This window comes from Oncorhynchus mykiss, chromosome 5, assembly GCF_057628025.1.
Source record: "Oncorhynchus mykiss isolate SJ-2025 chromosome 5, ASM5762802v1, whole genome shotgun sequence".
NCBI classification, from domain to species: Eukaryota; Metazoa; Chordata; class Actinopteri; order Salmoniformes; family Salmonidae; genus Oncorhynchus; species Oncorhynchus mykiss.
In genome coordinates, this window is record NC_143026.1 from 28,636,210 (window position 1) to 28,661,721 (window position 25,512).

At 43.6% G+C, this 25,512-nt stretch overlaps 2 protein-coding genes across 9 annotated transcripts in view; both read left to right on the top strand.

The window, feature by feature from the left end:
* Positions 1 to 68: 68 nt before the first annotated feature.
* LOC149983231 (uncharacterized) lies at positions 69 to 1,687 on the top strand. Its single transcript, XM_090234383.1, has 2 exons — positions 69 to 910; positions 1,402 to 1,687. The coding sequence occupies exons 1-2, from the start codon at positions 110 to 112 to the stop codon at positions 1,510 to 1,512; spliced, it is 912 nt and encodes a 303-aa protein (XP_090090509.1). The 5' UTR covers positions 69 to 109; the 3' UTR covers positions 1,513 to 1,687.
* Positions 1,688 to 7,078: 5,391 nt separating this feature from the next.
* Positions 7,079 to 25,512, top strand: part of ank1b (ankyrin 1, erythrocytic b) — a 77,269-nt gene continuing 58,835 nt past the window's right edge. For all 8 annotated transcript variants that reach the window (XM_036977199.2, XM_036977202.2, XM_036977201.2 and 5 more), the window contains exon 1: positions 7,079 to 7,739. In XM_036977199.2, coding sequence (XP_036833094.1) covers positions 7,614 to 7,739 — 126 coding nt within the window. In that variant the 5' untranslated portion in view covers positions 7,079 to 7,613. The remainder of the gene's footprint in view (positions 7,740 to 25,512) is intronic.

A 25,512-nucleotide genomic window follows, 5' to 3' on the forward strand; every position in this document is an offset into this window, starting at 1 on the left:
GTTGGAATAACAATGAACGACATTTCTTGTAGTCTCTCTTGAACTACAGTTAACAGATGCAGGTACGTTTCTCCCCTTCTATTGCTTGTTTTGACATTCAACATTAGGGATGTACTTTTGTGATTTGCATGGTAATCAAAGGCTGGGAAATAAATGTTGCGCTCTAAAGAAGGGAATAATCTTGCATGTTGAATTTGTTTTAGAATGGACACAAATCGTTGTTTTTTCACTACGATGTTTTCAAACCTATCTTTCCTCAACTACCTCTCTCTTTCCTCAACTACCTCTCTCTTCCCTCAATTACCTCTCTCTTTCCTCAACTACCTCTCTTTCCTCAACTACCTCTCTCTTTCCTCAACTACCTCTCTCTTTCCTCAACTACCTCTCTCTTTCCTCAACTACCTCTCACTACCTCTCTCTTTCCTCATCTACCTCTCTCTTTCCTCAACTACCTCTCTCTTTCCTCAACTACCTCTCTCTTTCCTCAACTACCTCTCTCTTTCCTCAACTACCTCTCTCTTTCCTCAACTACCTCTCACTACCTCTCTCTTTCCTCATCTACCTCTCTCTTCCCTCAATTACCTCTCTCTTTCCTCAACTACCTCTCATTCCTCAACTACCTCTCTCTTTCCTCAACTACCTCTCTCTTTCCTCAACTACCTCTCTCTTTCCTCAACTACCTCTCACTACCTCTCTCTTTCCTCATCTACCTCTCTCTTTCCTCAACTACCTCGCTCTTTCCTCAACTACCTCTCTCTTTCCTCAACTACCTCGCTCTTTCCTCAAATACCTCTCTCTTTCCTCAACTACCTCTCTCTTTCCTCAACTACCTCTCTCTTTCCTCATCCTTCAAGGGGACAAGGAGAAACAGACAAACACTTGGATTACCCAGAAGAAGCACCAGATCTCAGTAAGCCTGAAGTTTGTGACCCTGACCGAAGTGGTTGAGCTGAGCAGTGAGTCCTCTGCCCTTGTAGAGGGTCAGCAGTGTTTGTTCTATGTGGATTCTAAACTCAAGGAGCTTGGTCGATCAAATGCCAGCCACAACCAATGCTCCCTCCGAGTAAAGGGGTCAGAGCTGCCTGGGTGGAAGCCCAGAGGGCTGTGGTCAAAAGTCACCGTCCAGTGTCGTTATGAAGAGGAGAAGAAGAAAAGGCAATAATACCATGACATAATTATGTTTTTATGTAGCTGCCTCACACTTTTCCTCCACTTTGCCACCATAGTGCTTTTTTGGTTTTCTGTGCATAAACAGTACAGTGGGCTGGCACACCACATATAAGCATGTTATAAATGTTATAAATTAATAACAGTTGGAATTGTGGTTTATTGAAAGGATTTGATGTTTTGATGTTTTCTTTTAAATAGTGATTTGTCCTCATCCCTTTGTTACAATAACAGGAAGGTGAAGATGATTTGTGCTATGCCACCGTGTCCCATGCTGGTGCTCCTCCATCCTACTCAGTCAAGTTTGAACAAGGCCATGACTATGCCACAGTGGTCATATACTGACCAGCATTGCTGAACTGAATGGACATGAAAGGACTTCCACATGGATAGATTGCTTGACTTTAACACCTACATTTCAATTTTCTTTCCAAGAAATCAATTGCATAAATCTATTTGCAATGTAGTTTTGATTATCCAATTTGTCACATTAAGAGAACAATAAAGTTTTTGTATTCCACCATCGGCTTAATTTCTGTTTGTCTCGTGTGCACCTGTCAGTCCCAGTCGCGGGAAACAGTAACATAGCGCATGCTACTTTTCGCTGACCAGGCACTCATCTTTGCTTACCTGCTGAAAGCTTCTAAATGTAAGCCATTTACTTAAAGTAATAATTATTTCTTAGGCTACTCTTTCGTTTCTCAATTCAATTGAAATCACATGTTAAGTCAGATGCTTTTATAAATTACACGAGGGTTAAGTCTACTCCGAATGTGCACGGTCTGTGGGTTAATGTCTACTCCGAATGTGCACGGTCTGTGGGTTAATGTCTACTCCGAATGTGCACGGTCTGTGGGTTAATGTCTACTCCGAATGTGCACGGTCTGTGGGTTAAAGTCTACTCCGAATGTGCACGGTCTGTGGGTTAATGTCTACTCCGAATGTGCACGGTCTGTGGGTTAATGTCTACTCCGAATGTGCACGGTCTGTGGGTTAATGTCTACTCCGAATGTGCACGGTCTGTGGGTTAATGTCTACTCCGAATGTGCACGGTCTGTGGGTTAATGCCTACTCCGAATGTGCACGGTCTGTGGGTTAATGTCTACTCCGAATGTGCACGGTCTGTGGGTTAATGTCTACTCCGAATGTGCACGGTCTGTGGGTCAATGTCTACTCCGAATATGCACGGTCTGTGGGTTAATGTCTACTCCGAATGTGCACGGTCTGTGGGTTAATGTCTACTCCGAATGTGCACGGTCTGTGGGTTAATGTCTACTCCGAATGTGCACGGTCTGTGGGTTAATGTCTACTCCGAATGTGCACGGTCTGTGGGTTAATGTCTACTCCGAATGTGCACGGTCTGTGGGTTAATGTCTACTCCGAATGTGCACGGTCTGTGGGTTAATGTCTACTCCGAATGTGCACGGTCTGTGGGTCAATGTCTACTCCGAATGTGCACGGTCTGTGGGTCAATGTCTACTCCGAATATGCACGGTCTGTGGGTTAATGTCTACTCCGAATGTGCACGGTCTGTGGGTTAATGTCTACTCCGAATGTGCACGGTCTGTGGGTTAATGTCTACTCCGAATGTGCACGGTCTGTGGGTTAATGTCTACTCCGAATGTGCACGGTCTGTGGGTTAATGCCTACTCCGAATGTGCACGGTCTGTGGGTTAATGTCTACTCCGAATGTGCACGGTCTGTGGGTTAATGTCTACTCCGAATGTGCACGGTCTGTGGGTTAATGTCTACTCCGAATGTGCACGGTCTGTGGGTTAATGCCTACTCCGAATGTGCACGGTCTGTGGGTTAATGTCTACTCCGAATGTGCACGGTCTGTGGGTTAATGTCTACTCCGAATGTGCACGGTCTGTGGGTTAATGTCTACTCCGAATGTGCACGGTCTGTGGGTTAATGTCTACTCCGAATGTGCACGGTCTGTGGGTTAATGTCTACTCCGAATGTGCACAGTCTGTGGGTTAATGTCTACTCCGAATGTGCACGGTCTGTGGGTTAATGTCTACTCCGAATGTGCACGGTCTGTGGGATAACATTATTTGGACATTTCTGTTATTGGAATAGGCTATCATCAAAATAAATAATTTGTACAATACCATTGGAAATTAATGTTGAAAGTTACATTCATGTTTCTAAAATATAAATTGAAAATGTATTGTCGCTGCTTCCTGTTGACAAGTCATTTTGATACATAGCCCAACGTCAAAACACAGTCTGGAGATTAGATTAGACATTAGAGATTAGAGAGTTTAATTGTCACATAATGCACATGGTTGCAGATGTAATTACAGGGCACGAGCTCCAACAACGCAGGACAAAGTGAAATAAAATAATACAAATAGATATAAATACAATGATAAATGTCCATTGAGGGTGGGGGCAGGGTTAACGTCCATTAGAGGGGATGATAAATGTCCATTGAGGGTGGGGGCAGGGTTAACGTCCATTAGAGGGGATGGGAAATGTCCATTGAGGGTGGGGGCAGGGTTAACGTCCATTAGAGGGGATGATAAATGTCCATTGAGGGTGGGGGCAGGGTTAACGTCCATTAGAGGGGATGATAAATGTCCATTGAGGGTGGGGGCAGGGTTAACGTCCATTAGAGGGGATGATAAATGTCCATTGAGGGTGGGGGCAGGGTTAACGTCCATTAGAGGGGATGATAAATGTCCATTGAGGGTGGGGGCAGGGTTAACGTCCATTAGAGGGGATGATAAATGTCCATTGAGGGTGGGGGCAGGGTTAACGTCCATTAGAGGGGATGATAAATGTCCATTGAGGGTGGGGGCAGGGTTAACGTCCATTAGAGGGGATGATAAATGTCCATTGAGGGTGGGGGCAGGGTTAACGTCCATTAGAGGGGATGATAAATGTCCATTGAGGGTGGGGGCAGGGTTAACGTCCATTAGAGGGGATGGAAAATGTCCAAAGGAGGAGCAGCAGGGTGAGTAGTCGACTAGGCGTGACTATTCAGCATAATACATGTCTATTGGGGTGAGGGCAGGGTAGAAATGTCCTTTGAGGTGGGGGGTAGAAGCCTGATGGTCTGGGGGTAGAAGCTATTGGCCAGTCTTACAGTTTTTCCATGGTGCTCCTATTCTGCCTGCGTCTGAGTGATAGAAACGGGAAGAACAGGCCATGGCTCGGGTGGCTGGGGTCCCTGAGGAACGTCTTGTTCTTCCTGCGACACCTGGTGTCCAAATCAATGAGCAATATGCAGAAACAGTTTGTTACATATTGAAAACCTAAACTTAAAATCTACTATCTACACAAGTGCAACAACAGTAATCATATTATTATTATTTTTTTTAAATGAGCACCTTATAAACTGCAACACGCATCAAAACCCTGGTGTTTGGACAAGTGGCAATAAATCACTGATATCGATTAGGTGGGGGGGGGGGGGGGGGGATCAGGTGGTAGCGTTGTTGAAACTAACACAACTGAAAGAACACGGAAACTGGAGATATTTTTTACATCACTGGTTAGAGAACAACCTGCAGAAGACAGCTACATTTTGGAGAGAGGCAATTTGATTTGGGGGTCGCCAAAACAGAAAGAGAAACGCAACACTTATTTTCCATTTACTCATATTGATATCACATTCAAATCAATTGCGCGAGGGGGAGATAAGGTTGCAAGTCCTGTTAAAACTAACAGCTACATGGAATCTGGTAATAATGTGTAGACTACAGCTAGCTACATTTTGAAGTGTTGCATTGTGGGTCGCCAACACGGTAAGTAGACATGCCTAGCAACACTTTTTTTTAACACTTCCATCAATATTATTTTTCTAACTTTATATACCTAGGCAAGTCAGTTAAGAACAAATTCTTATTTTCAATGACAGCCTAGGAACAGTGGTGTTAACTGCCTTGTTCAGGGGCATTACAACAGACTTTGTCAGCTCGGGGATTTGAACTTGCAACCTTTACGGTTGCTAGTGCCAACACTCTAACCACTAGGCTACCCTGCCACCCCATTTGTACCCTATATCATGATATCATGCTGAAATCAATAGAACAGGTCCAAATGTTTGGGCTGTTGCGTTGGTGGTTAGATGAGAACGTATAGAAAGAAGGCTTTCAGTATTGGCCTGTCTATATTTGGAATGTCGGATGTTGATTTTCGGTGATCTGACAACAATAGTCTGCACTATTGAGGTATGAGTACAGGTTCAGTAGTCTTATTGTTGTAAATTAAAATGCCTTATGTCCTTATTAAAACATATTTTTATATGATATCATTCACCAACATTTCAGTAGGTGGCAGTATTATACATATTTTAGTATTCCAGACTATTTGCAAGTATAAAATATATTCTCATAGTGTATTGACATTTTTGACACATGGGGAAAAACTTAATTGGAACCTGCCCCATCAGTTAGAGTGGAATACTGCCTAGCCTACATTGATGTGCCTAGTATGCCATTTCCCATTTGACATTTGTGTTGAACACAGAATAATCCCCCATTCTATTCCTGGGGCTATTGAACCATATTTTGGAGTGTTTATTGCCTCCAGTTGATTGGGGACCATTACCATCAGTCAAAATAAAGTCCAAAGCTGTCAATCACACCAAAGGCATTTCCCTCCCTGCTTGGTGTCAGTAGTGGTAGGTGGAGTTTGTACCCTATTGAATAACGCATGAAGAAGTGATGAATGGAAAGATCCCAAATCAATGCAGGTTTTATTGACATACTGTACACACACACACGCACACGCACACACACACACACACACACACACACACACACACACACACACTCAATAAATAAATTGCTTGATCACCAGGGAGACATCCCCTATTCATCTATGAGTCCTTAATGGGAAATACTTTTAATTACTTTTTTAAATAAAAATGCTTGGCTGAGGAATGCACAGTTTCATATATTTGAATATGTGTTCCCTATGCTCAGTATTGATTTAATGCTTCATTTTGCGGGTAGGCTAACTGGAATGAGCAAAGCGATTCAGTTGCATTCTCAAGCCAGGCAGTTGAATGCAGGTGTGCTGATATATTGGCTCATGGCAACCGTAAATAAATATGACTAATGTGTTTCCGGTCAAGTGGCTGCTGTCTTAAGACTATGAAGAGTGAGTGAGACCCCCACCATGATGTCAGTGTAATTCCTTTGGTTCTATGTCTCCGGCGTTGAGAAGGATCCCACATATAGCGCTGAGATTACATTTAGTGTGACTGGAAAATAAATAAATTGAGCGACTAGAATTTTTACTTTTTACTTCATGTTTGCCCTTGCTCTCTTTTCCCTCGATCAATGCTTGTGTGAGGTCCTTATTAGCTCTGGAATGATTCATTATTTGTTCTACAGTGAAAAGGAGAGGGAGAAGACAGGGCGGCAACGTGCATGCAATTTTTATGAAACACACATGTTTTTGGTGTTTATTCCTTGTCTGTTGCTGACTGTAAAACACAACAGAACCTGATCAGCTAGGGTGAACACAGACCCATCTTACTTACTACTCCATGTCAATAAATCACACAGAGAAATACATACCAACACTTGTCTATGCATCTTTGAAAACCCAAAGATGTATAGAACAGCATTTAGAACAGAGCAAGAAAAGGCTGTATATTTAAGCAATAATGCCCAAGGGGGTGTGGTATATAGGCAATATGCCATTGCTAGGGCTGTTCTTAAGCACGACGCATCTCGGAGTGCCTGGACACAGCCCTTAGCGGTGGTATACTGGCCATATACCACAAACCCCGAGGTGCCTTATTGCTATTATAAACTAGTAATCAACGTAATTAGAGCAGTAAAAATAAATTATTTGTCATACCCGTGGTATATGACCTGATATACCACGGCAGTCAGCCAATCAGCATTCAGGGCTCGAACCACCCAGTTTATATATTTGATTGAAGAATAACAACATTTCTGCTATACTGCAGGATTGCTGTCCTTTTCCTTTGAGGGAATCGTGGAACCGTGGAAGAGGCAAGAAGAGACAAAAATTATTTGAAGGAATCTGCAGTTCGTGTGCCCTTACAATTCTATTTTACACACACAGTTCTCAGCAGCTTGGTCAGTGAAGTAGAGGACAGTAGAGGAGGAGGATAGAGAGAAGCAGATGAGGACATACCAGAGGGAGAAAGAGAGAGGGAGCTCTGCAGCAGGATCCCCACCGTGCTGAGCACAGGACTGCGTGACTGGTCTGTGCTGGGTGAGGGGGAGGGGAGGCATATCAGTGCAACACAGCCTTACTGGATGAGTAGCAGCAGTAACACTAGCAGCATCTCATTTGTGGCTGCTGGGGGCTCGGTCTCACACACACAGGCGCTCCCAGCGCCACCGTCACACACACGCAGTGGCAGCCACAGCCGTCGTTAGAGCCTGGGCTGGGGCAGGGACGGGGACCGCTACTGTGACGACTGGAGCTACGGCGATAGCAGCTGCTGCACCATGGCACAAGCCGCCAAGCAGCTACGCAAGAACAAGGACCTAGCGGAGCTCGCCGCTCAGGAGCTGAAGGATAAGGAGGAGGAGAAGAACAAGAAAAGGAATCGATCGAGGGACCGAAGACGCAAGGTATGGTTGACTGAGGATGGTGTCAATTTCTCTCTGCCTCTCTCTCTTTCGTTAATTTCCTCCTTTTCTCAACCTGTCTCCCTCCCTCCATTGTACAGCACGGGTTACACTTAACACTTAACAATTTAATTACACACACAGTCACGCGCACACACCCGCCATGTGTTAACCAGTCATGCACAGATGCTCATGCACAGGTTGTGTTTGTTCAGTTAGACATGCCCTGCCCGCTTGTCCCCAGGAGGGTGTTATGCTCTTTACTCTGGTCTTTTCCCCATATGTCATTCCTCTTGGAGGGTGGAGTCGTAGAGGGTCGGGGGCGGTGTGGGGAGACAGGCAGGGATCCTCTCTGTCTCCCTCCACTCTTCCCCTCTCCTAATCTCCTAGCTGAGTCGTCATGTCCTGCTGGCTGGGTTTAATGTGCCTTTCAGGTTCTATTATTTTCCCCTCCTGTGGACCTGCTGTAGTATGTGCCACATATCTCTGATAGGCTGGCTTTTGTAGTCACTTTCCTAGATGAGTATGTGAAAGAGACTGTTCATCCATCCTCGGCTGAGAGGGAAAGAGTGATCTCTTCCCTCCTTCCCCTATAAGTTTATTATTCTTCCTTTAAAGAACAGCCTGTTTTAATGTAAACCTCCCAGCTCTACCTGTGAGATTAAGGGTTAAAAGGATTTTCTCCAATAGGGTGCACTGCAGCTGCCTCTATCTCTTGATTCAGTGTTCTGTGCTGTGGGCTACAGTGATATCTCCACCTGCTCCTTAAATTATCATGGCTCATTTGCTCATTACCTGGGTAATGATGGTGACATGACACCTCATTGTTGATGTCTTGTGTGTGTATTCTCATCACTATAAGACAACGTGAGGTCGGTGTGTAGAGTGGTGGGATCTTGGAGAAGTCTGAGGATGGTGGGAGAAAGGGAGAGAACAGAGTGATATAGATTAAATAGTAGAGAGAGAGAGAGAGAGAATAAGGAGAGCAGAGGCAGAGGAGGGAGCCCGTAGCTCCACGTGACGGTTGTTCATACCATGGCAAACAGTCTCAGCAATGTTAGGGGCGTCTTACAGGGAGGATATCCTGTTCAGAACATCTGTCACAGGCCAGCTTTTATCTCTGACCTCCACATCAACACCATCCAAATGAGAGACGGCAAAAGAGAGGGAGGAGAGAAGGAGAGGGAACCTCTGCAATACCAATTAATAACAATTGTTGGCTGCAATCATTTCAATACAACACACACATTTGAAAACATTGCTTGCTGTATGCCAAGGTTGGCATTGGAATAAGGGTGAGACAGCGGCATAATGAATTAATGATAACCCCTCCATAAAGTGATGATATACCCTGTCAGTATGTGTAAAAAGAAAGTTGTCTACACTACAATATCTTCATGCATACAGTACATTCAGAAAGTATTCAGACCCCCAAAATGTGTTACGTTACAGCCTTATTCTAAAATGGATTATTTTTAAACGCCCCATCAGTTTACACACAATAACCCATAATGACAAAGCAAAAACACGTTTCATTTTAATGTGCAAATTTATACAAATAAATCAATGAAATTACAAATTTACATAAGTATTTCTAAGTATTTAGACCCATAAGTATTTAGACCCTTTACTCAGTACTTTGTTGAAGCACCTATAGCAGCGATTACAGCCTCAAGTTGTCTTGGGTATGACGCTACAAGCTTGGCACACATGTATTTGGGGAGTTTCTCTCATTCTTCTCTGCAGATCTTCTCAAGCTCTGTCAGGATGGATGGGGAGCGTCGCTGAACAGCTATTTTCAGGTCTCCAGAGATGTTCGATCTGGTTCTAGTCCGGGCTCTGGCTGAGCCACTCAGGGACATTCAGAGACTTGTCCCGAAGCCACTTCGGCGTTGTCTTGGCTGTGTGCTTAAGGTCGTTGTACTGTTGAAAGGTAAACCTTCACCCCAGTCTGAGGTCCTGAGTGCTCTGGAGCAAATTTTCATCAAGGATCTCTCTGTACTTTGCTCTGTTCACCTTTCCCTCGATCCTAACTAGTCTCCCAGTCTCAGCCCCTGAAAAAACATCCCTGCAGCATGATTCTGCCACCACATTCCTTCATCGTAGGGATGGTGTCAGGTTTCCTCCAGATGTGACGCTTGGCACTCAGGTCAAATAGTTCAATCTTGGTTTCTTCAGACCAGAGAATCTTGTTTCTCATGGTCTGAGAGTCCTTTAGGTGGCTTTTGGAAAACTCCAAGCGGGCTGTTCCTTTTACTGAGGATTAGCTTCCATCTGACCACTCTACCATAAATACCTGATTGGTGGAGTGCTGCAGAGATGGTTGTCCTAATGGAAGGTTCTCCCATCTCCACAGAGGAACTCTAGACCTCTGTCAGAGTGACCATCGGGTTCTTGGTCACCTCCATAACCGTGGTCCTTCTCCCCCAATTCCTCAGTTTGGCCAGACGGCCAGCTCTAGGAAGAGTCTTGGTGGTTCCAAATGTCTTCCATTTAAGAATGATGGAGGCCACGGTGTTCTTGGGGACCTTCAATGCTGCAGCAATGTTTGGTACGCTTACCTAGATCTGTGCTTCAACACAATCCTGTCTCGTAGCTCTACGGGACAGACAGTTCCGTTGACCTCATGGCTTGGTTTTTGCTCTGACATGCACTGTCAACTGTGGGACCTTATACAGACAGTTGTGTGCCTTTCCAAATAATGTCAAATCAATTGAATTTACAACAGGTGGATTCCAAACAAGTTGTAGAAACATCTCAAGGATGATCAATGGAAACAGGATACACCTGAGCTCAACTTCGAGTCTCATAGCAAAAGGTCTGAATACTTGTGTAAATAATGTATTTCTGTTTTTTAAACATTTCTAAAAACCTGTTTATGCCTTGTCATTATGGGGTATTGGGTGTAGATTGATGAGGGGAAAAAATACTTAATACATTTTAAAATAAGGCTGTAACGTAACAAAATGTGGAAAAAGTCAAGGGGTCGGAATAGTTTCCGAATGCAGCTTCTCAATCATCACAATTTACAAATCAGTTGGGGTTTTAGGTTGGCTGAGAAAAGTGGAGAAAGTATTATCAAATATAGGGATGCTGTAGAATGTGTTGTGTATTTTCATTGCAATGCATTGGGCTGTAATACATTTTCCTATTTCTACAGGGTGTAGACTTAATACAATACTAGACTCAAGACCTGCTAATGCGTTGTGTGTGTGAGCGTGTGTCCGTTTGTATGTGCAATCGCGCCTGTGTGTGTGTGACATGATATGGCTTCGGGGTACCTCATTCCTCTTTTATATAACCTCCTGGATGCAGTCCTCTAATGATAAAACCATTACAGTGTGACCTCAGAGGCATTCACTCTTTCTAGAATTGCTTTGGCCTTGAGGATGATCTCTTCCTTCATAGGTACTAAAAATGACAAAATAAATGTTTCAATGACCAGGGATGTGCACTGTCTTAGACCTTCTGTAAGTGGAATTCCAAGCTGTTAACATTTTGCATTAACATTTTTAGAAACATTGCTGAAACTGCTACGTACTGCTTGCATAATGACTGTGCTATATCTGTGTGTGCCAATTGACCCTTCGCTAAGCCCTGCCTCAACCAATCACAGCGCTCCGATGGATTGCAACTGTCGTCAAGTCTGACACCTCGGACAGGCTTGCTCACCTTTCAAACCCTTAGAAGCCAAGAAGGGCTATGGCAAAAACAGAGAGTTTTCAAAAATAAATAGTTTAAATTAGGGATGCACGTTATATCGGTAAGCATATCGGAATCGGACGATATTAGCTAAAAATACCAACATCAGCATCGGCCCGATGTCTAGTTTAACGCCGATGTGCAAAACCGATGTCGAAGCTGACATGCATACCTATATAACGTAGGTAGAGGACGTGCATACCTATATAACATAGGTAGATGACGTGCATACCTATATAACGTAGGTAGATGACGTGCATACCTATATAACGTAGGTAGATGACGTGCATACCTATATAACGTAGGTAGATGACGTGCATACCTATATAAACGTAGGTAGATGACGTGCATACCTATATAACGTAGGTAGATGACGTGCATACCTATATAACGTAGGTAGATGACGTGCATACCTATATAACGTAGGTAGATGACGTGCATACCTATATAACGTAGGTAGATGACGTGCATACCTATATAACGTAGGTAGATGACGTGCATACCTATATAACATAGGTAGATGACGTGCATACCTATATAACGTAGGTAGATGACGTGCATACCTATATAACGTAGGTAGATGACGTGCATACCTATATAACGTAGGTAGATGACGTGCATACCTATATAAACGTAGGTAGATGACGTGCATACCTATATAGTGTAGGTAGATGGCGTGCATACCTATATAACGTAGGTCGATGACGTGCATACCTATATAACGTAGGTAGATGACTTAATGACGCCATGGAAAATACAGCGCTACGCAGAACAAAATAAGAAAAATACTAAGCGCCAACGTCCAACAACTAAACAAGTTCAAGTTGAGGACTCATTTGAAAGAGTAAGAACATTTCAGCGAGACAACTCAAAGGCGGAATCCATTAATGCCAAGATAATGGCATTCATTGCCCTTGACAATCAACCATTCTCTGTCGTGGATGATGTTCGCTTTCGCCGACTGGTCGAGCACCTCGAGCTCCGGTACACACTACCAAGTAGGCTCTATTTCTTAGATGTTGCCCTACCGGAGTTACACAGTTTTGTTGAAACGCACATCCATGTGCTACGTACTATAGGCATCACTGCCATTAGCTTCACGACTGACATTTGGACCAGCAATGTCAGCCCCATGAGCATGCTGAGTCTGACAGCACAGTGGGTCGACGAGAATTTCGTACTGAGGAAAGCTGTATTGCTCAAGAATGTGCTGGTTCTCATACCGCTGCTGCCATTTCAATGGAATTTGAGAACCTGTTTGAAACTTGGAAACATGAACACACTAGCTAGCTCCATTCGAACAACTGACTCGAGAAATAAGCTCATCAACTGAGTCTGCAGCAGACATGATACCCTCTGTCATGGCATTGAAACGCCTGCTCAACAAAACTGCCGAAACAGACCGTGGGGTTAAAACTTAAAGTACTCTACTAGAGGCTGTGAACAAGCGATTTGGTGGCATTCTATCTGACCCGCATTACTGTGTCGCCACCATGCTCAATGCTATGTACAAGGACCGCTACTTCAATCCAGACAAGAAAAAGGATTTACGTTAAATGTTACAGACACAGCTGGACAAGATGTAAACGGACACAGTGACAGTGCGCACCGAGGAAGAGAGGCCACGGACAGACAGAGCTGAAACTTCACTGCTTGACATGTATGATGAAATCCTGGTTGAGATTGAACAAATGAACAACGAAACATCACAGCAAGTACGTGAAATAAATATGTTTTGATTATGTTTTACTGGTAATGGGGACATACGTAAATGCCAACAAAACAACTTTTTGGTCAGTGTGTGTGTGTGTTTCAACTATTTAACTGTACTAGAATGCTTTAAAGGTCACACGTCTCTTTATATCGGTTATCGGTCTAATTTCTTTTGGCAAAGAATATATTGGATATCGGTATCGGCCAAAAATACCATATCGGTGTATCCCTAGTTTAAATGACTAAATAATTCAACAGTGCGCTAGGGGTACTTGCAACTATGAAACATGAAACAGAGCCTGTTGAAGTGTTTTTTGAATTAGGAAATTATACTGTTTTCATTGTTTGCTAGCTAGCTGGTTATTTAGCTCTCATTGAAAACGAGCTAGCTAGCCATAGCTAACGCTAGCTAGCCATAGTGAATATAACTTGTATTCTCTAGGTGTATTCTCCAGGTGTATGTTAGCTAGCTAAATTGGCTTTATTAGGAATATAATTGTCATCTGTGTTCGACATCAGCAAACGATTTGAGAGCACTTGTTCGCTCCAAAAGTGGTCCAGGTTCCCAGGAAGCAATTGTAATGACAGTTCACCACAACATACCCTAAACAACAATTAAAAGGGAACAGTTTGGAGATTATAGAGAAATGATTAGACTAAAGGTGAGGAGACAACAGTTTACCTGACAAGACTGAATCCAAACACTACACTGTTGATTTCATGTGCATTTTACATTTACTGTGCTTTTCGCTGCATTTGTTTTGGGGTAGGTGTAACATAAGAAAAATAATTAAAAGGATTTAAGAGGTCTAACTGTTTTTTCCACGTGGCCACACACCTCCACAGTTTCTGATTAATTTAAATGCACTTTTGACTCAAAGAAGAGTCTTCAAATATAAGGTGTTTTTTTATCTCTCCTAGCTGTGCCATTGAGGAACTAGAGCAAGCACACTTGTATTTGTTGGAACACAGCCCTGCATCCCCGCCTTTACACAATTACTGCTGTTGTTTATGCAATCCAAAAACGTTCCATTATAAATCACAATCTGGGTCAGGTGGGCATAATTTGAAAGCTTGTTCTATTGCCAACATGACTAGCTAAATTATAAAATAGGATCTTTCATTAGGTAATTCAGAGTAGCAGATCGCTATTTTGGTGCGTTATTGGTGCGTTATTTTGGTGCGTATATAATGTCATGAGTGCATTCAAATGTATGGTCTGCGGCAAATTTTCTTCACAATACAATAAATGTGGGCACATTCTGTTCAGGACAACCCAGGTTATAATGCCATGTCTTATTGTAACTGTACATCAAACATAGTGATCTTACACTGAGTGTACAAAACATTAGCAACACCTTCCTAATATTGAGTTGCACCCCCCTTTGCCCTCAGAACAGCCCAATTTATGTCTCAATTGCTTTAAAATCCTTCTTTAACCTGTCTCCTCCTATTCAGCTACACTTATTTGAAGTGGATAAATCCTCTTAAATGTAAAGTTCCCATATTTAGGGACCCTATCCGGGTTAGGGGAGGGTTTGGCCGGCAGAGATGTTCTTGTCCCATCGCGCACTAGCGACTCCTGTGGCGGGTTGGGCGCAGTGCACGCTGACACGGTCACCAGGTGTACAATGTTTCCTCCGACACATTGGTGCTACTGGGTTAAGCGGGCATTGTGTCAAGAAGCAGTGCGGCTTGGCTGGGTTGTGTTTCGGAGGACGCACTGGCTCTCGACCTTCGCCTCTTCTGAGTCCGTACGGGAGTTGCAGCCATGGGACAAGACTGTAACAACCAATTGGATACCACAAAATTTAATAAAACATTTAAATAAAATAAATAATAATAAAATAGCAATTTAATAAAACATTTAAATAAAATAAATAATAATAAAATAGCAATTGTGCAAAAAAATGGTGAGAAATACATTTTATCTGAGTATGGAACATTTCTGGGATCTTGTCGCGTGCCGTTCTCAGAATGGATCTCAGTCGAAACCCATCCATATCTGTGAGGCGGAGACCCTGAGCTCTGCCATCATGTATAGCATCTTACTGTGCAGCCATTGCGTTCTAATTTAGGCACTTCTCAGTGTCCAAATCTGCCGTTTTCAACCCGTATATGGGTATGAGTGTAAAGGTCTACCCTAGCCCAGTCGGCCGGAACTGCACAGACCATGGTGTTTATTGTGTGTAAGAATTCTGCCCTATATTCAGTCTTCCTGCTAAGCTGATATATGAAAAGAACAGCAATGTATGGGCGTGAGCATGTTTACGTGTGTGTGGGGCGCAAACAGAAGTGTCCCAGATTCCGAGGGACCTGTGTGAGTGTGTGTGTGTGTGTTTGTGTGTGTGTGTGTGTGTGTGTGTGTGTGTGTGTGTGTGTGTGTGTGTGTGCGTGTGTGTGTGTGTATACATCTCAGAGGAGTAGGCAGGATGAAGCAAGGTCGGGCTGATGTGTAAGCACCCCTCATCCCAGCCACTGCCATGCTGGAAGAACATTCTGAAACAGGAACATACAGTCTGCTGTCTTTATGACAGGTACCTGCAGTGTAAAACAGGTGCCAAGTAGAGGCAGCAGTCACAGAAAGACAGATAGGGATGAAATTGCAGTTTATAGGATTGTATGAAATATTACAGTAAGAGGTTAGAGGTGGAGGTTATCCTCAGTGTAGGGTTTAGCCAGGTTTCAGCAGGGCTATTACCTCATCACAAGATGGCCATCCCATCTGCCATGCTTGCCTTTATTACCCAAAATCACCTGACTTTAATGACTAGAAATATCGATCCGCTAGACGCCCATCTCGTTTAGTGCCAGCCATGTTATGTTGCTGTATTAAAAGGCACCTGGGCTTTAACATGGTCTAACATGTCACTGAACATAGGCTATGGTTGTCAATGTGGATTAAGGACCTTGTTCATCTCATCTATCAAACTTACCTGCAACCCTCATGATAGTGGAAGATGATGTTTACTGGGATCTGGTGACACATTTATCAAACACAACAGATCAATGAGACTTGTTCTGCTGACGGGGGGATAATTGCCAACTGCAGTCAAAATAATTTTGCTCTAATTGCCGTTGTGAAAAGTGACATTATAAGTGCTCAGAATAAGTAAAGCATAGCTGATTTAAAGAACAATGCCAGATTGCACTGTTTTGTCAATGTGAATGGGGCCGTGTGTTGGTGTGTACTGTATGTCCGTACTGCGTGAGTGTGTGCATACACACATGCATGTTGTGTGTCCTTGCACACAAACAGTAGCCTGCCCAGCATCACTGCTGTCAGACCTTGGATGTGGTTCCCCATGGCAACTGAAGGTGTGAAGGACAGATAGGAGCAGAGGTTGGATCTGCCAGGTTTTGATGTGCAGTTTGTTGTAGAAACCATCACGTGTGTATAAATGAATACAATGGAATATAAACTACTAGTCCGGTAGCAGATCAATTAGCAATTTAGCCAAATCCCCTGTTGTGTTTGTTGTCATGCCAAACATTATGTACGACTTGACAGGTGTTTTGGCCACTGTAAAGTCAAGTACCAGTATTAGATATTTTCCCAGCACATCCGGTAGTTTTGGGAGGAGATCCATTATTAGAAGCTCTTAGAGAGGCCTCTGGCAAGGACTGTCACCACCATGTTAAGATCTTAACCGACTGGATAAGTAATAAAGTAATGGAGAGGGGGCCCTATATGATTAGTACTTTTGAGACATTAGCTGGAAAACTTAAGCTATAGCCTACTTCTGATTAGGGCACCGTGACTCAGTATGAAAAGTAGGTTGACTTGACTGTGCTATATCTGTTCTGTAGTGTCTCATACTGTATGTGGCGTAGTTAATAATACCAAATCTACTGATTAATGCAAGTTTCTGTGGAGAGGGAAGAATGGAGAGGGGAAAAGGGGAGTGGTGTGGACGGCAGATGAGAGGTGAGAAGGGTGGATGCCCAGCCCAGGGACCTCTTCCACATGTTTTATCTGCAGCTGGACTCACAGCTGTCTCAACCCCAGGGTTCTCACTGCATAGCGTGAGTGTCCTTTTCTGTGTGTGTGCGTGTGTGTGTGTGTGTGTGTGTGTGCACATCTCATCACATGTCTACAGGGTGTGTGTCTACTTTGCTTGCTGACTGTGACATGCCATGGTGTTTCTGCATGTATTGTGTGGAACGGTTCCTTGATGTGTCTTGGACCAATCCTGCTTTGGTTCGAGGTTTTGTCTCTGGCTTGTCTCAGTGCTGGGTAATGTGATGCAGTGAAGTCACGAAAAGAGATCCACTGACAGCTCCTAAAGACAAAAGCGCTCTGTTTTGGCTCATCAAAAATCAATAGCTTCATTAGAAGCATGTAACCTCTGAATCTTTGTCTGAGCTAATTTTATACCTCAGCTCAAACCCTGTCCTGCTGCCAACAGACACCCTGCCAACCGAAGGCAGAGCATTTGGGGGGTTAGGCCGGGGAAGGGGTATGGCGTCCTGCACAGCATCTGTTTGTTCCTGAGTTATCCTCTCCCCAATCACTTCCACCTCACTGTAGTATTTTAGGGACTATGGGCAAGCCTGTTTTTGGTGGAGAGTTGACCCCTCTCTGGCCATCTCTCTCCAGCCCACTGGTCTGAAAGGGACTGAATGGAATGAGAGCTCTGGGACGGAAGATATCCACCTGGAGGCGGGATGGAGAGGAGAACACCAGTGACTATTTAAGGCTGTTGGGACCTGATACCTAGCTCTTGTGTGTTTTCCCTGTTTGAAATGAGGGAGCCAGTCTGCCAATGCCATTCAGATAGATATATTGGCTCGCCAATCAAACAGCTCATCTATCAGCCTGCCCGTTAATCAGTACATCGCCTCTCTAGAGGAACTAGCCAATCAGAGCCCTTCTAGTGCAGGGGATGGGTAATGGCAGTAAATCACATCTGCAAAGTTAATTTTGACCTTGGGTCAAGAGGCAGGCATCTGAAGTGACAGATTTTTGCCATGGTGATTACAGTGTGACATATTGACGCAGCACACCAACCATACAGAGATTGAGTCCTGAGAGTAAGCCCAAAAACACACATCAGCTGCAACTGGATTCCATAGTCTTTTAATTGACCTTAATTATAACTAACATGCTGCTACTACAAGAGAAATCGGCTCCTCACAGATTGGGGCTGTTTTCATCTGATCTCGATTACCATTCCCCCAGATTGGCTGCAGGGGCTGGCCATTAGACCTCTGCTACACAGCCCTCTCATTATCAGACCGAGACAGCGAACCAGGTTATGTAATGGAATCAGAGCTCCTCAAGGTCTGTGTGGATCATATGGCCTTGGCAACACCCTACATCCCATCAGTGACACTCCATGTACCACTCATACTGGACTCTATGTACAGTATGTGCTGCTGGGGACAAGTGGAGGCCACTGAGACAGTTGAGAACAATTGTCCTTGGGATGAAAACAAAGGGAAATTCAATTGGTATCCCTAGAAAGGGCAGATACCTTGTGGAAGATTGTTGAGAGGAGATGGATGATCTAGGAAGGGCAGAGGAAATGTTGTTGAGAGGAAAAACATACTGTAGCAAAGGTATATGGGAGATTTTGTGTTGATACAAGGTTGATACACTAGCAACGTTAAAATGGAGATAATAGTTGAGGGATAGTTGGCTAGGCTGGGGCAGAGAGCTGTGTACAGTTATGCCCTTGTAGTGGTAGTAGGTGGTATGTGTGCAGTGCACTTTAAGTAATCATGTCTGTGTCGCTGTGCTCCTCTGTAGTGTTGATGCTGTGTTATTGATTGATGTGTTTGATCAGGGAGGGGTAGATCCATCAGCTGGCTCCCTGACAGAACAAGGCCCAGGGAGTTTTACACACCCGCACACACACAAACAGCTCTGTGTGTCCTCGTCTCCCATCTGTCACTCGCTCCTTTCATTCCCTCTCCTCCTAATTTTTCCAACCCTCTAGTGTCCCTCTTTTCCCTTACCCTCCTCTGCCAACCAGCTCCGCATCCCTCACTCCTTCACCCTCAACCTCTTCCCCTCTCCAGCCCCTTTGCCTCATTCCCCCCTCCCCTATCCCTCTCTCCTCCCCCTGACCCTAGCCCTGCTCTCTGGCTAGCCTCTAATGGTGTAGCATGGAGCACATTACTGAGGAAGAGAGAGAGAGAGCGAGGAGAGGGGGAGTGGAAGAAAGGAGCAGCTTACACCCATTCCCTCTAGGGGGGGAGAAGAGCACAAGGAAAAGGAGAGAGAAGGTAGATAAAGGGATGCAGAGAGATGGGTTGCAGGAAGGAGATAGAGGGGAGTGGTATAGAGGTAGAGAGAGATGGGTGAGAAAGAGAAGCAAAGAGCAGAGGAAAATTAAGAGAGAGACTATTATATCTGGGAGGTGGCACAGTTGGTTGCTCTCTTTTGATTACTCTCTGTTTATTTGCTACAGGTGCAATAGCACACACAGACTGGAAGCACTTACAAGCACAAGGAGAGAAAGAGGGGAAGGGAGAGCTAAAGGAGTGACACTATGGACAGACTGATAGGCGGTTTGTCGCCCCAGCCGTATACCTCTGGCAATCCTCCCTGTTTAGATACCTGTGGTGAATGCTGATGAACACTCTCCCGTGCCAGCCAACGGGAAGTGAGATGATGAAAATAGAATAACTGCCACGCTTGGTGGAACCATTATGTAAATGAAGTTGGGAATCCTCTGGCAGGAAGCTAGGTCTACTCCATTTGCTTGGTTTGGCATTCAACAAATATTTCTGAATGATTCCCAATGCAAGTTTAGGAAGGCAGTCTGATCATGGACGTTGGATATTGGATATTGGATATTAATACCAATTTACATATTATGTTAATTTGTTTGCCAGGGGTCACTGTGTGTGCGTGTGTGTGTGTGTGGTGTCTGTGTTTGTTTGTAGGCTACTGGAATTGTGTGTGAGTCTGACTGAGGTTGAGGCCATGTGTTGTTATCAACTGGTTAAGATGTGCACGTGCTCTGCACCGTATCAAGTTCCTCTGTGGTGTCCACATTCTGCCTAATTAACTGACATGGGGATGTTCCCCAGTGGAAAGGCTAAGTTCGCTGCCTCTTCCCTGCTTCTGCTGATGGAGTTAATAATGATCCATTGAACCAAGCTTAATGTCTACCCCATTTCCTGCTCATTCTGCATATTCAGGACCAGCGTCTTTTGAATGATGTACATTTGATTTGAACCAAAGGGACTCGAAGCCAGTGAGCCAAGCAACCTTCCCATGCACTGTGAGTGTATCCCCATTGCTCAGTATCTCCCATGCATATCTGTAATCTGAGAGAGATACAGCGTCTGGAGAAGGAGAGAGAAAGTGGGAGAGGCAGAGCGAAGGAGACCGATGGGTTTTTTTCTGGTAAGGTTGATGAGGAATAAGATGGATCCTTTCATGACTCACGTCTACAGAAGCGTCTGGATCTCTGAGGAGAATGAAAATGAAGGAGTCAGACGGCTAGAGGGGGTTGAATTGAGGGGTGGTGAAATACAAATCTAAACTTGGTAGTGTGAGGTGTAGGAGAGGTTGGGTCAGGAAATAGACAGTGTGAAGGAGTGGGGAAGGTACCTGGGTGTTTATTTGATTGAACCTTTATTTTGACAGGGAGTCGTGCTGAGAGCAAGGTATATTTTACAGATGAGCCCTATAATTTAAACAAATATACACATCAATACAATATGAAAAGCAAAACAGATACGACAAACAATCATAGAAAACAAACACATTCTTGTCATGGCATATTTCTGCTTTACCAAATGAGGAGAGTTACAAACTACACACCAGTCAGAGTTACACTTAAAATATACATATTTTTTATTAAGAGCTTTGCAATAGTCCTTTTTGACTTTCAATGATGCGCTATCTCCAATGAACCACTGAAAAGTGAATAGAGAAAAGTACAAAGACCTTTTATAGCCAAGATACACCCCTCTCAACTTACATGGCGAACCACAGATCTTAGGAACAGTTCACAATGGTTAAGATTTGTATGAAAGATATCTATAAAACATAGCAGACAGTTACTGCTGTGTCAACAGTTCTCATTGTAAAGACCAGCGTCTGGCCCCCTCCTACTCCAAACTGGAACCCGTCTCACCCTGGTACGGTATAGCACAAAAACATTACCTTTACTATCTGGAATGTTCTTTAGGCTTTATTACCCAAAGACATGGTCAATCTCCTCTGTCAGTGCTATCTCATAGAGGCCCATCCTCAGTGGAACACACACACAATAGTTAACAGAATAAAACAACCATTCTAATGCAATACAAATATGATAATATAATTTTACAAGCACTATAACATAATCTTGACATTTTCCACGACAATCAGCCGTCTGAATCCTAGAGGCACCAAATCATACAGTTTAAGAGAGTTTGGGAGATTATTCTACAAGTAAGGTGCAAAAAAACACAAGCAGATTTACCTAACTAAGTGGAGATTGAAGGGATCTCCAGAGGTAGCCGTTGAAAACGGAGGAGTTGTATGTCACAAGTTGTGAGCATTGATGTGCCCTCCTTCTCACCAAAGTCAACGAGACGTCTCTTTTCTGTGACTATGGGATTTTAAGCTTCTCAGCTCCTCACCATCTCCCTTCCCCTCTCTCTCTCTCTCTCTCTCTGCATGCTGGGAGTGTTAGGTGCATGCTGGGAATTGTGTGAGTGAGTGCGAGTGTTGTGTAGAGTTAGATATCTTGGTTTTCTTTTACGTTTCCTTTTCTTGTTGCTATCTGTTTTTTCTTCCTATGGATGATTAAGGTCATCATTATTTTTATTTAGTTGTTGTGGTAGAATTAAGTATATTGTTTTTCGTGTCGAAATTTCCCTGGTTTTGGCGGGGATGGCGACCCACATGGGGACGCCATGGCCACCCACACGCAACCCATCTAAAGCCGTGCTGTCACTTCTGAACGGCTTTAGGTGTGTTACTGAAGCTACTGTCACTGTGGAGGAGTTTCTGGTCGCCGTAGGAGAGAAGGTAGGATATGAGAATGTTGCTTATACATCACGGATGAATAAAGTAGTTGTGTTTTTTCTTAAAGAAGGTCTGATACAAGAGCTTCAGAGGACCCTGGTCAATTTCTTCTGGTCTGGACAACACTGGATTAAAGCTGCAGCCCTGTACCTGCCACTGCACGAGGGTGGGCAAGGCCTGGTGGACATTTCCTCTAGAATCATGGCTTTCCGGCTTCAAGCAGCCCAGAGACTGTTGTACAGTCTAGCTGGGTCGACACAGCCTACACATTGATGAGGAGAGGAGAGGTTGTTTGGGCTTACACAAGCACCTTTTCCTCTTAAAGCTGGAGGGGGTGATCTTCTCAACTGTTGATATTTGGGCTAAAGTACAGATTATTCGGGGACAGCAGCCTATAAAAAACTGGTTAACAATATTGATTTGTTTATGAGTATATGGGGTACTCAGAGTCTGTTGTGTTTAGTTACTGTGGAGGAGGATTTGGTGTTGTGTTTTTAATTGATGTGTAACTATGGTTTTGTATGAGTTTTTATTGTGTTGTGGGTTCCCAGACCCAATAAAGATGATTTAAATCTCTCTCTCTCGCTCACTTTCTCATTGTCTCTGTTCTGTGTGTATTTAACCATTGTTCATGTGTGTGGCAGACTCTGTCATGGAGCGTGACTAACAGTGGGCCCACACTCCGTGTCCCAGTCAGTCCCCCTTTCCCAGCTGCCCCAGCCCTAGCCCTCTCTCAGCTCTTATCTCCCTCAATTGGCTGTTTACTGATGAGACCTGTGTTAGCCACCCTGTTCCAGGCCACAGAGGACCAACAGTCACCACACAGAGTCACCACACAGCCCACACAGCTCATAGGGCAGCATCACAGACCAGCTAAGTGCCTCCAGATCTCTCTATGTAAACATCACGGTCGCTTAACCCCAGAAGGACCTTAGGTCTCTTTACAGTTCATTCATTATGACGAACAACTGGCAGATCCCCGCTTTTGAACAAAATGTTATTCACACATTGGACACACATTCTTTATTTTCGAAGATGGACACATACTGTAATAGGAGTCAGACTCAGCTGGTTTGGGACAGTGACAGGGTGACAGAGTGGCAGTGTAATGCTGGCTCGACACAGCAGCCCTTGAGTAGGGGTAGCAAAGTGAAAGGAACAAACACAGAGAAGGACAAACACCACCATCCTACACACCTAACCTCTGACTGACTGTCCTAAAGCCCACCGGCCAGCAGTGTGTGAGAATGAACGAAAATCATAATTTCTACACTTTTTAAGTAAAACGCCTGGAAATCCTATAAATTAGTTGAAATCTGTGCTGTATATCAGGATCAATAGCTGGTTAATGTGGATATATTAAATAATTTTTGGTGGGCTCAATGAGAACGCTATATTTTAGGGGCATAATATGTCAACACGTCTGTCTGGGCTATGTTCTTAGGACTCCTTGTGTAGCATGTGTCATGGAGGGTGGAGGTGCTGAGTTCTCAACATGCCACCATCATATGATATATGTCACAATAATGTTGCCACACCACTGTTCGTTTGTTAAATGGGCTGTATGATTTTGTCATGCACACATATTACCAATGTCTTGGCTGTAATTCTGTGTTAGCTACGCTACAGACAACAGCGAGAGAGTGGATCCCTATAAAACATTTTGGCCTAATTATGGTAATCTCGCGGTGTCTATGTGTGTGTCACTGTGATTGTCTCAGTAGCTGGTTAGGCCTGGGGGTGTTTGGCTGCTTTAAACACTAGTTTAATGAGTTTAGATCAGAACCTTATTTAGTATTCCACTCTGCCTCTCTGACTCACTGCTGCTAGATCACGTTTCTAGAAAATAGCCCCAGCCCTAGGCATCAGTTTAGAAAACAACGCAGAATGTGTTAACCCCTTGGACCTTAAGGCTTATCGTTGACCCTGGCACCAACAATCTATCTGATGAATGGGACCTGAGGATAATGCTGATTCAGAACGGCTATCGACGGTCACATGGAGTGGTCATAATCATATTAAAAGTCTGCTGGAGTCCCATAGAGCAAGAGGGATTTGGGCTGTAGATATGACATAATTCTATGAGGAAAGTGAAGTGACGTATAGTTTACTTACTGGTTTGTATGCTATTGCAGTCTCCTTTGGGAGGGGTTGCAGACTATGCGTGTGGGGGTGGCTTGATGTACTGATCTTGTCCTCTGCCCCACCTTGCAACCTCCTCGTGTCCCCCCTCCACTCACCTCACCTCCCCTCTCTCTCCCCCTCTCTCCCATCTCTCAGCATGGCCCTGAGTCGTAAGACAACACCCACTGAGTGATTAGTGATGACCTGCTGTCACAAACACAGACAGACGTAGTGGGGTCAGCTACACACGCACACAAGTACATGCACACAAACCACAGGCCTATTCCCGTTTTGAAATATTGTCCTTTTTTAAATGTTTTATTTGTATTTTTACAATAAACATAAAGATACATACAATAGACAAAAACAATAGACAACTTAGCATTTACGTACATACATTTCCACAAACATGAATAATATCCCACTTGCTCAGGCCCACGTTACCACCATCTCCACACCCAATGTTGTTTTCAATGCTTGTAAGACTCTGCCTCATATATGACTTTAAATTGTGTTATGTTGTTTCTGTCTGTAGCCAGATTTTTTATCAATATTTAAATCATTAAGCATTTTGATTCTTCCATTCTCTTTACATTGGGGTATCTTTTGACTTCCAGTATGTAAGTAATAGCTTCTTCAATATCATTTACAAAAATAATATTGTCCAACCCATTGGGTATCTCACTTCCACATGCCATGTCTTGAAATATGCAGATAGACAGATTAAAAATACATTTACTTTGTAAAACTTCTGACAGCCATCTTTTTAACTCTGCCTATAACCTTTGGATTTTATAGCACTCCCAGAAGGCGTGAATTATTGAGTCCTTGTTAGATTTACACTTAAGACATGACTCTGCCGTTGTGCTGTAGAATTTGTACATTTTGTGTCATGTATAATGCATTGTATACATTACTTTATACTGGATTATGTGTACATTTTTGTTTACTGTGATTTAGTTCAATATGTTCCAACATTCCATCTTGAGCCAATATCTGTTTTATTTCATTCTTCGTTCCAATAGTGTATATATTTTTTAAGAGATTGTTAGCTGGATAGCCTCTCTGCAAGGTTTTGTATATCTTACTAATCATATGAGTATCTGTTTCTGACTAAAATAGGATTCCCTCAACATTGCTGTCATGTCCAAAACCTTTCAGGTGGAAATTTGGTGATATACAACTTTTAAGTTGCATATATTTGAAAATGTCTACATTGAGCAGTCCAAATGTCTTTTTAATTGTCATGGAAAAAAATGTATT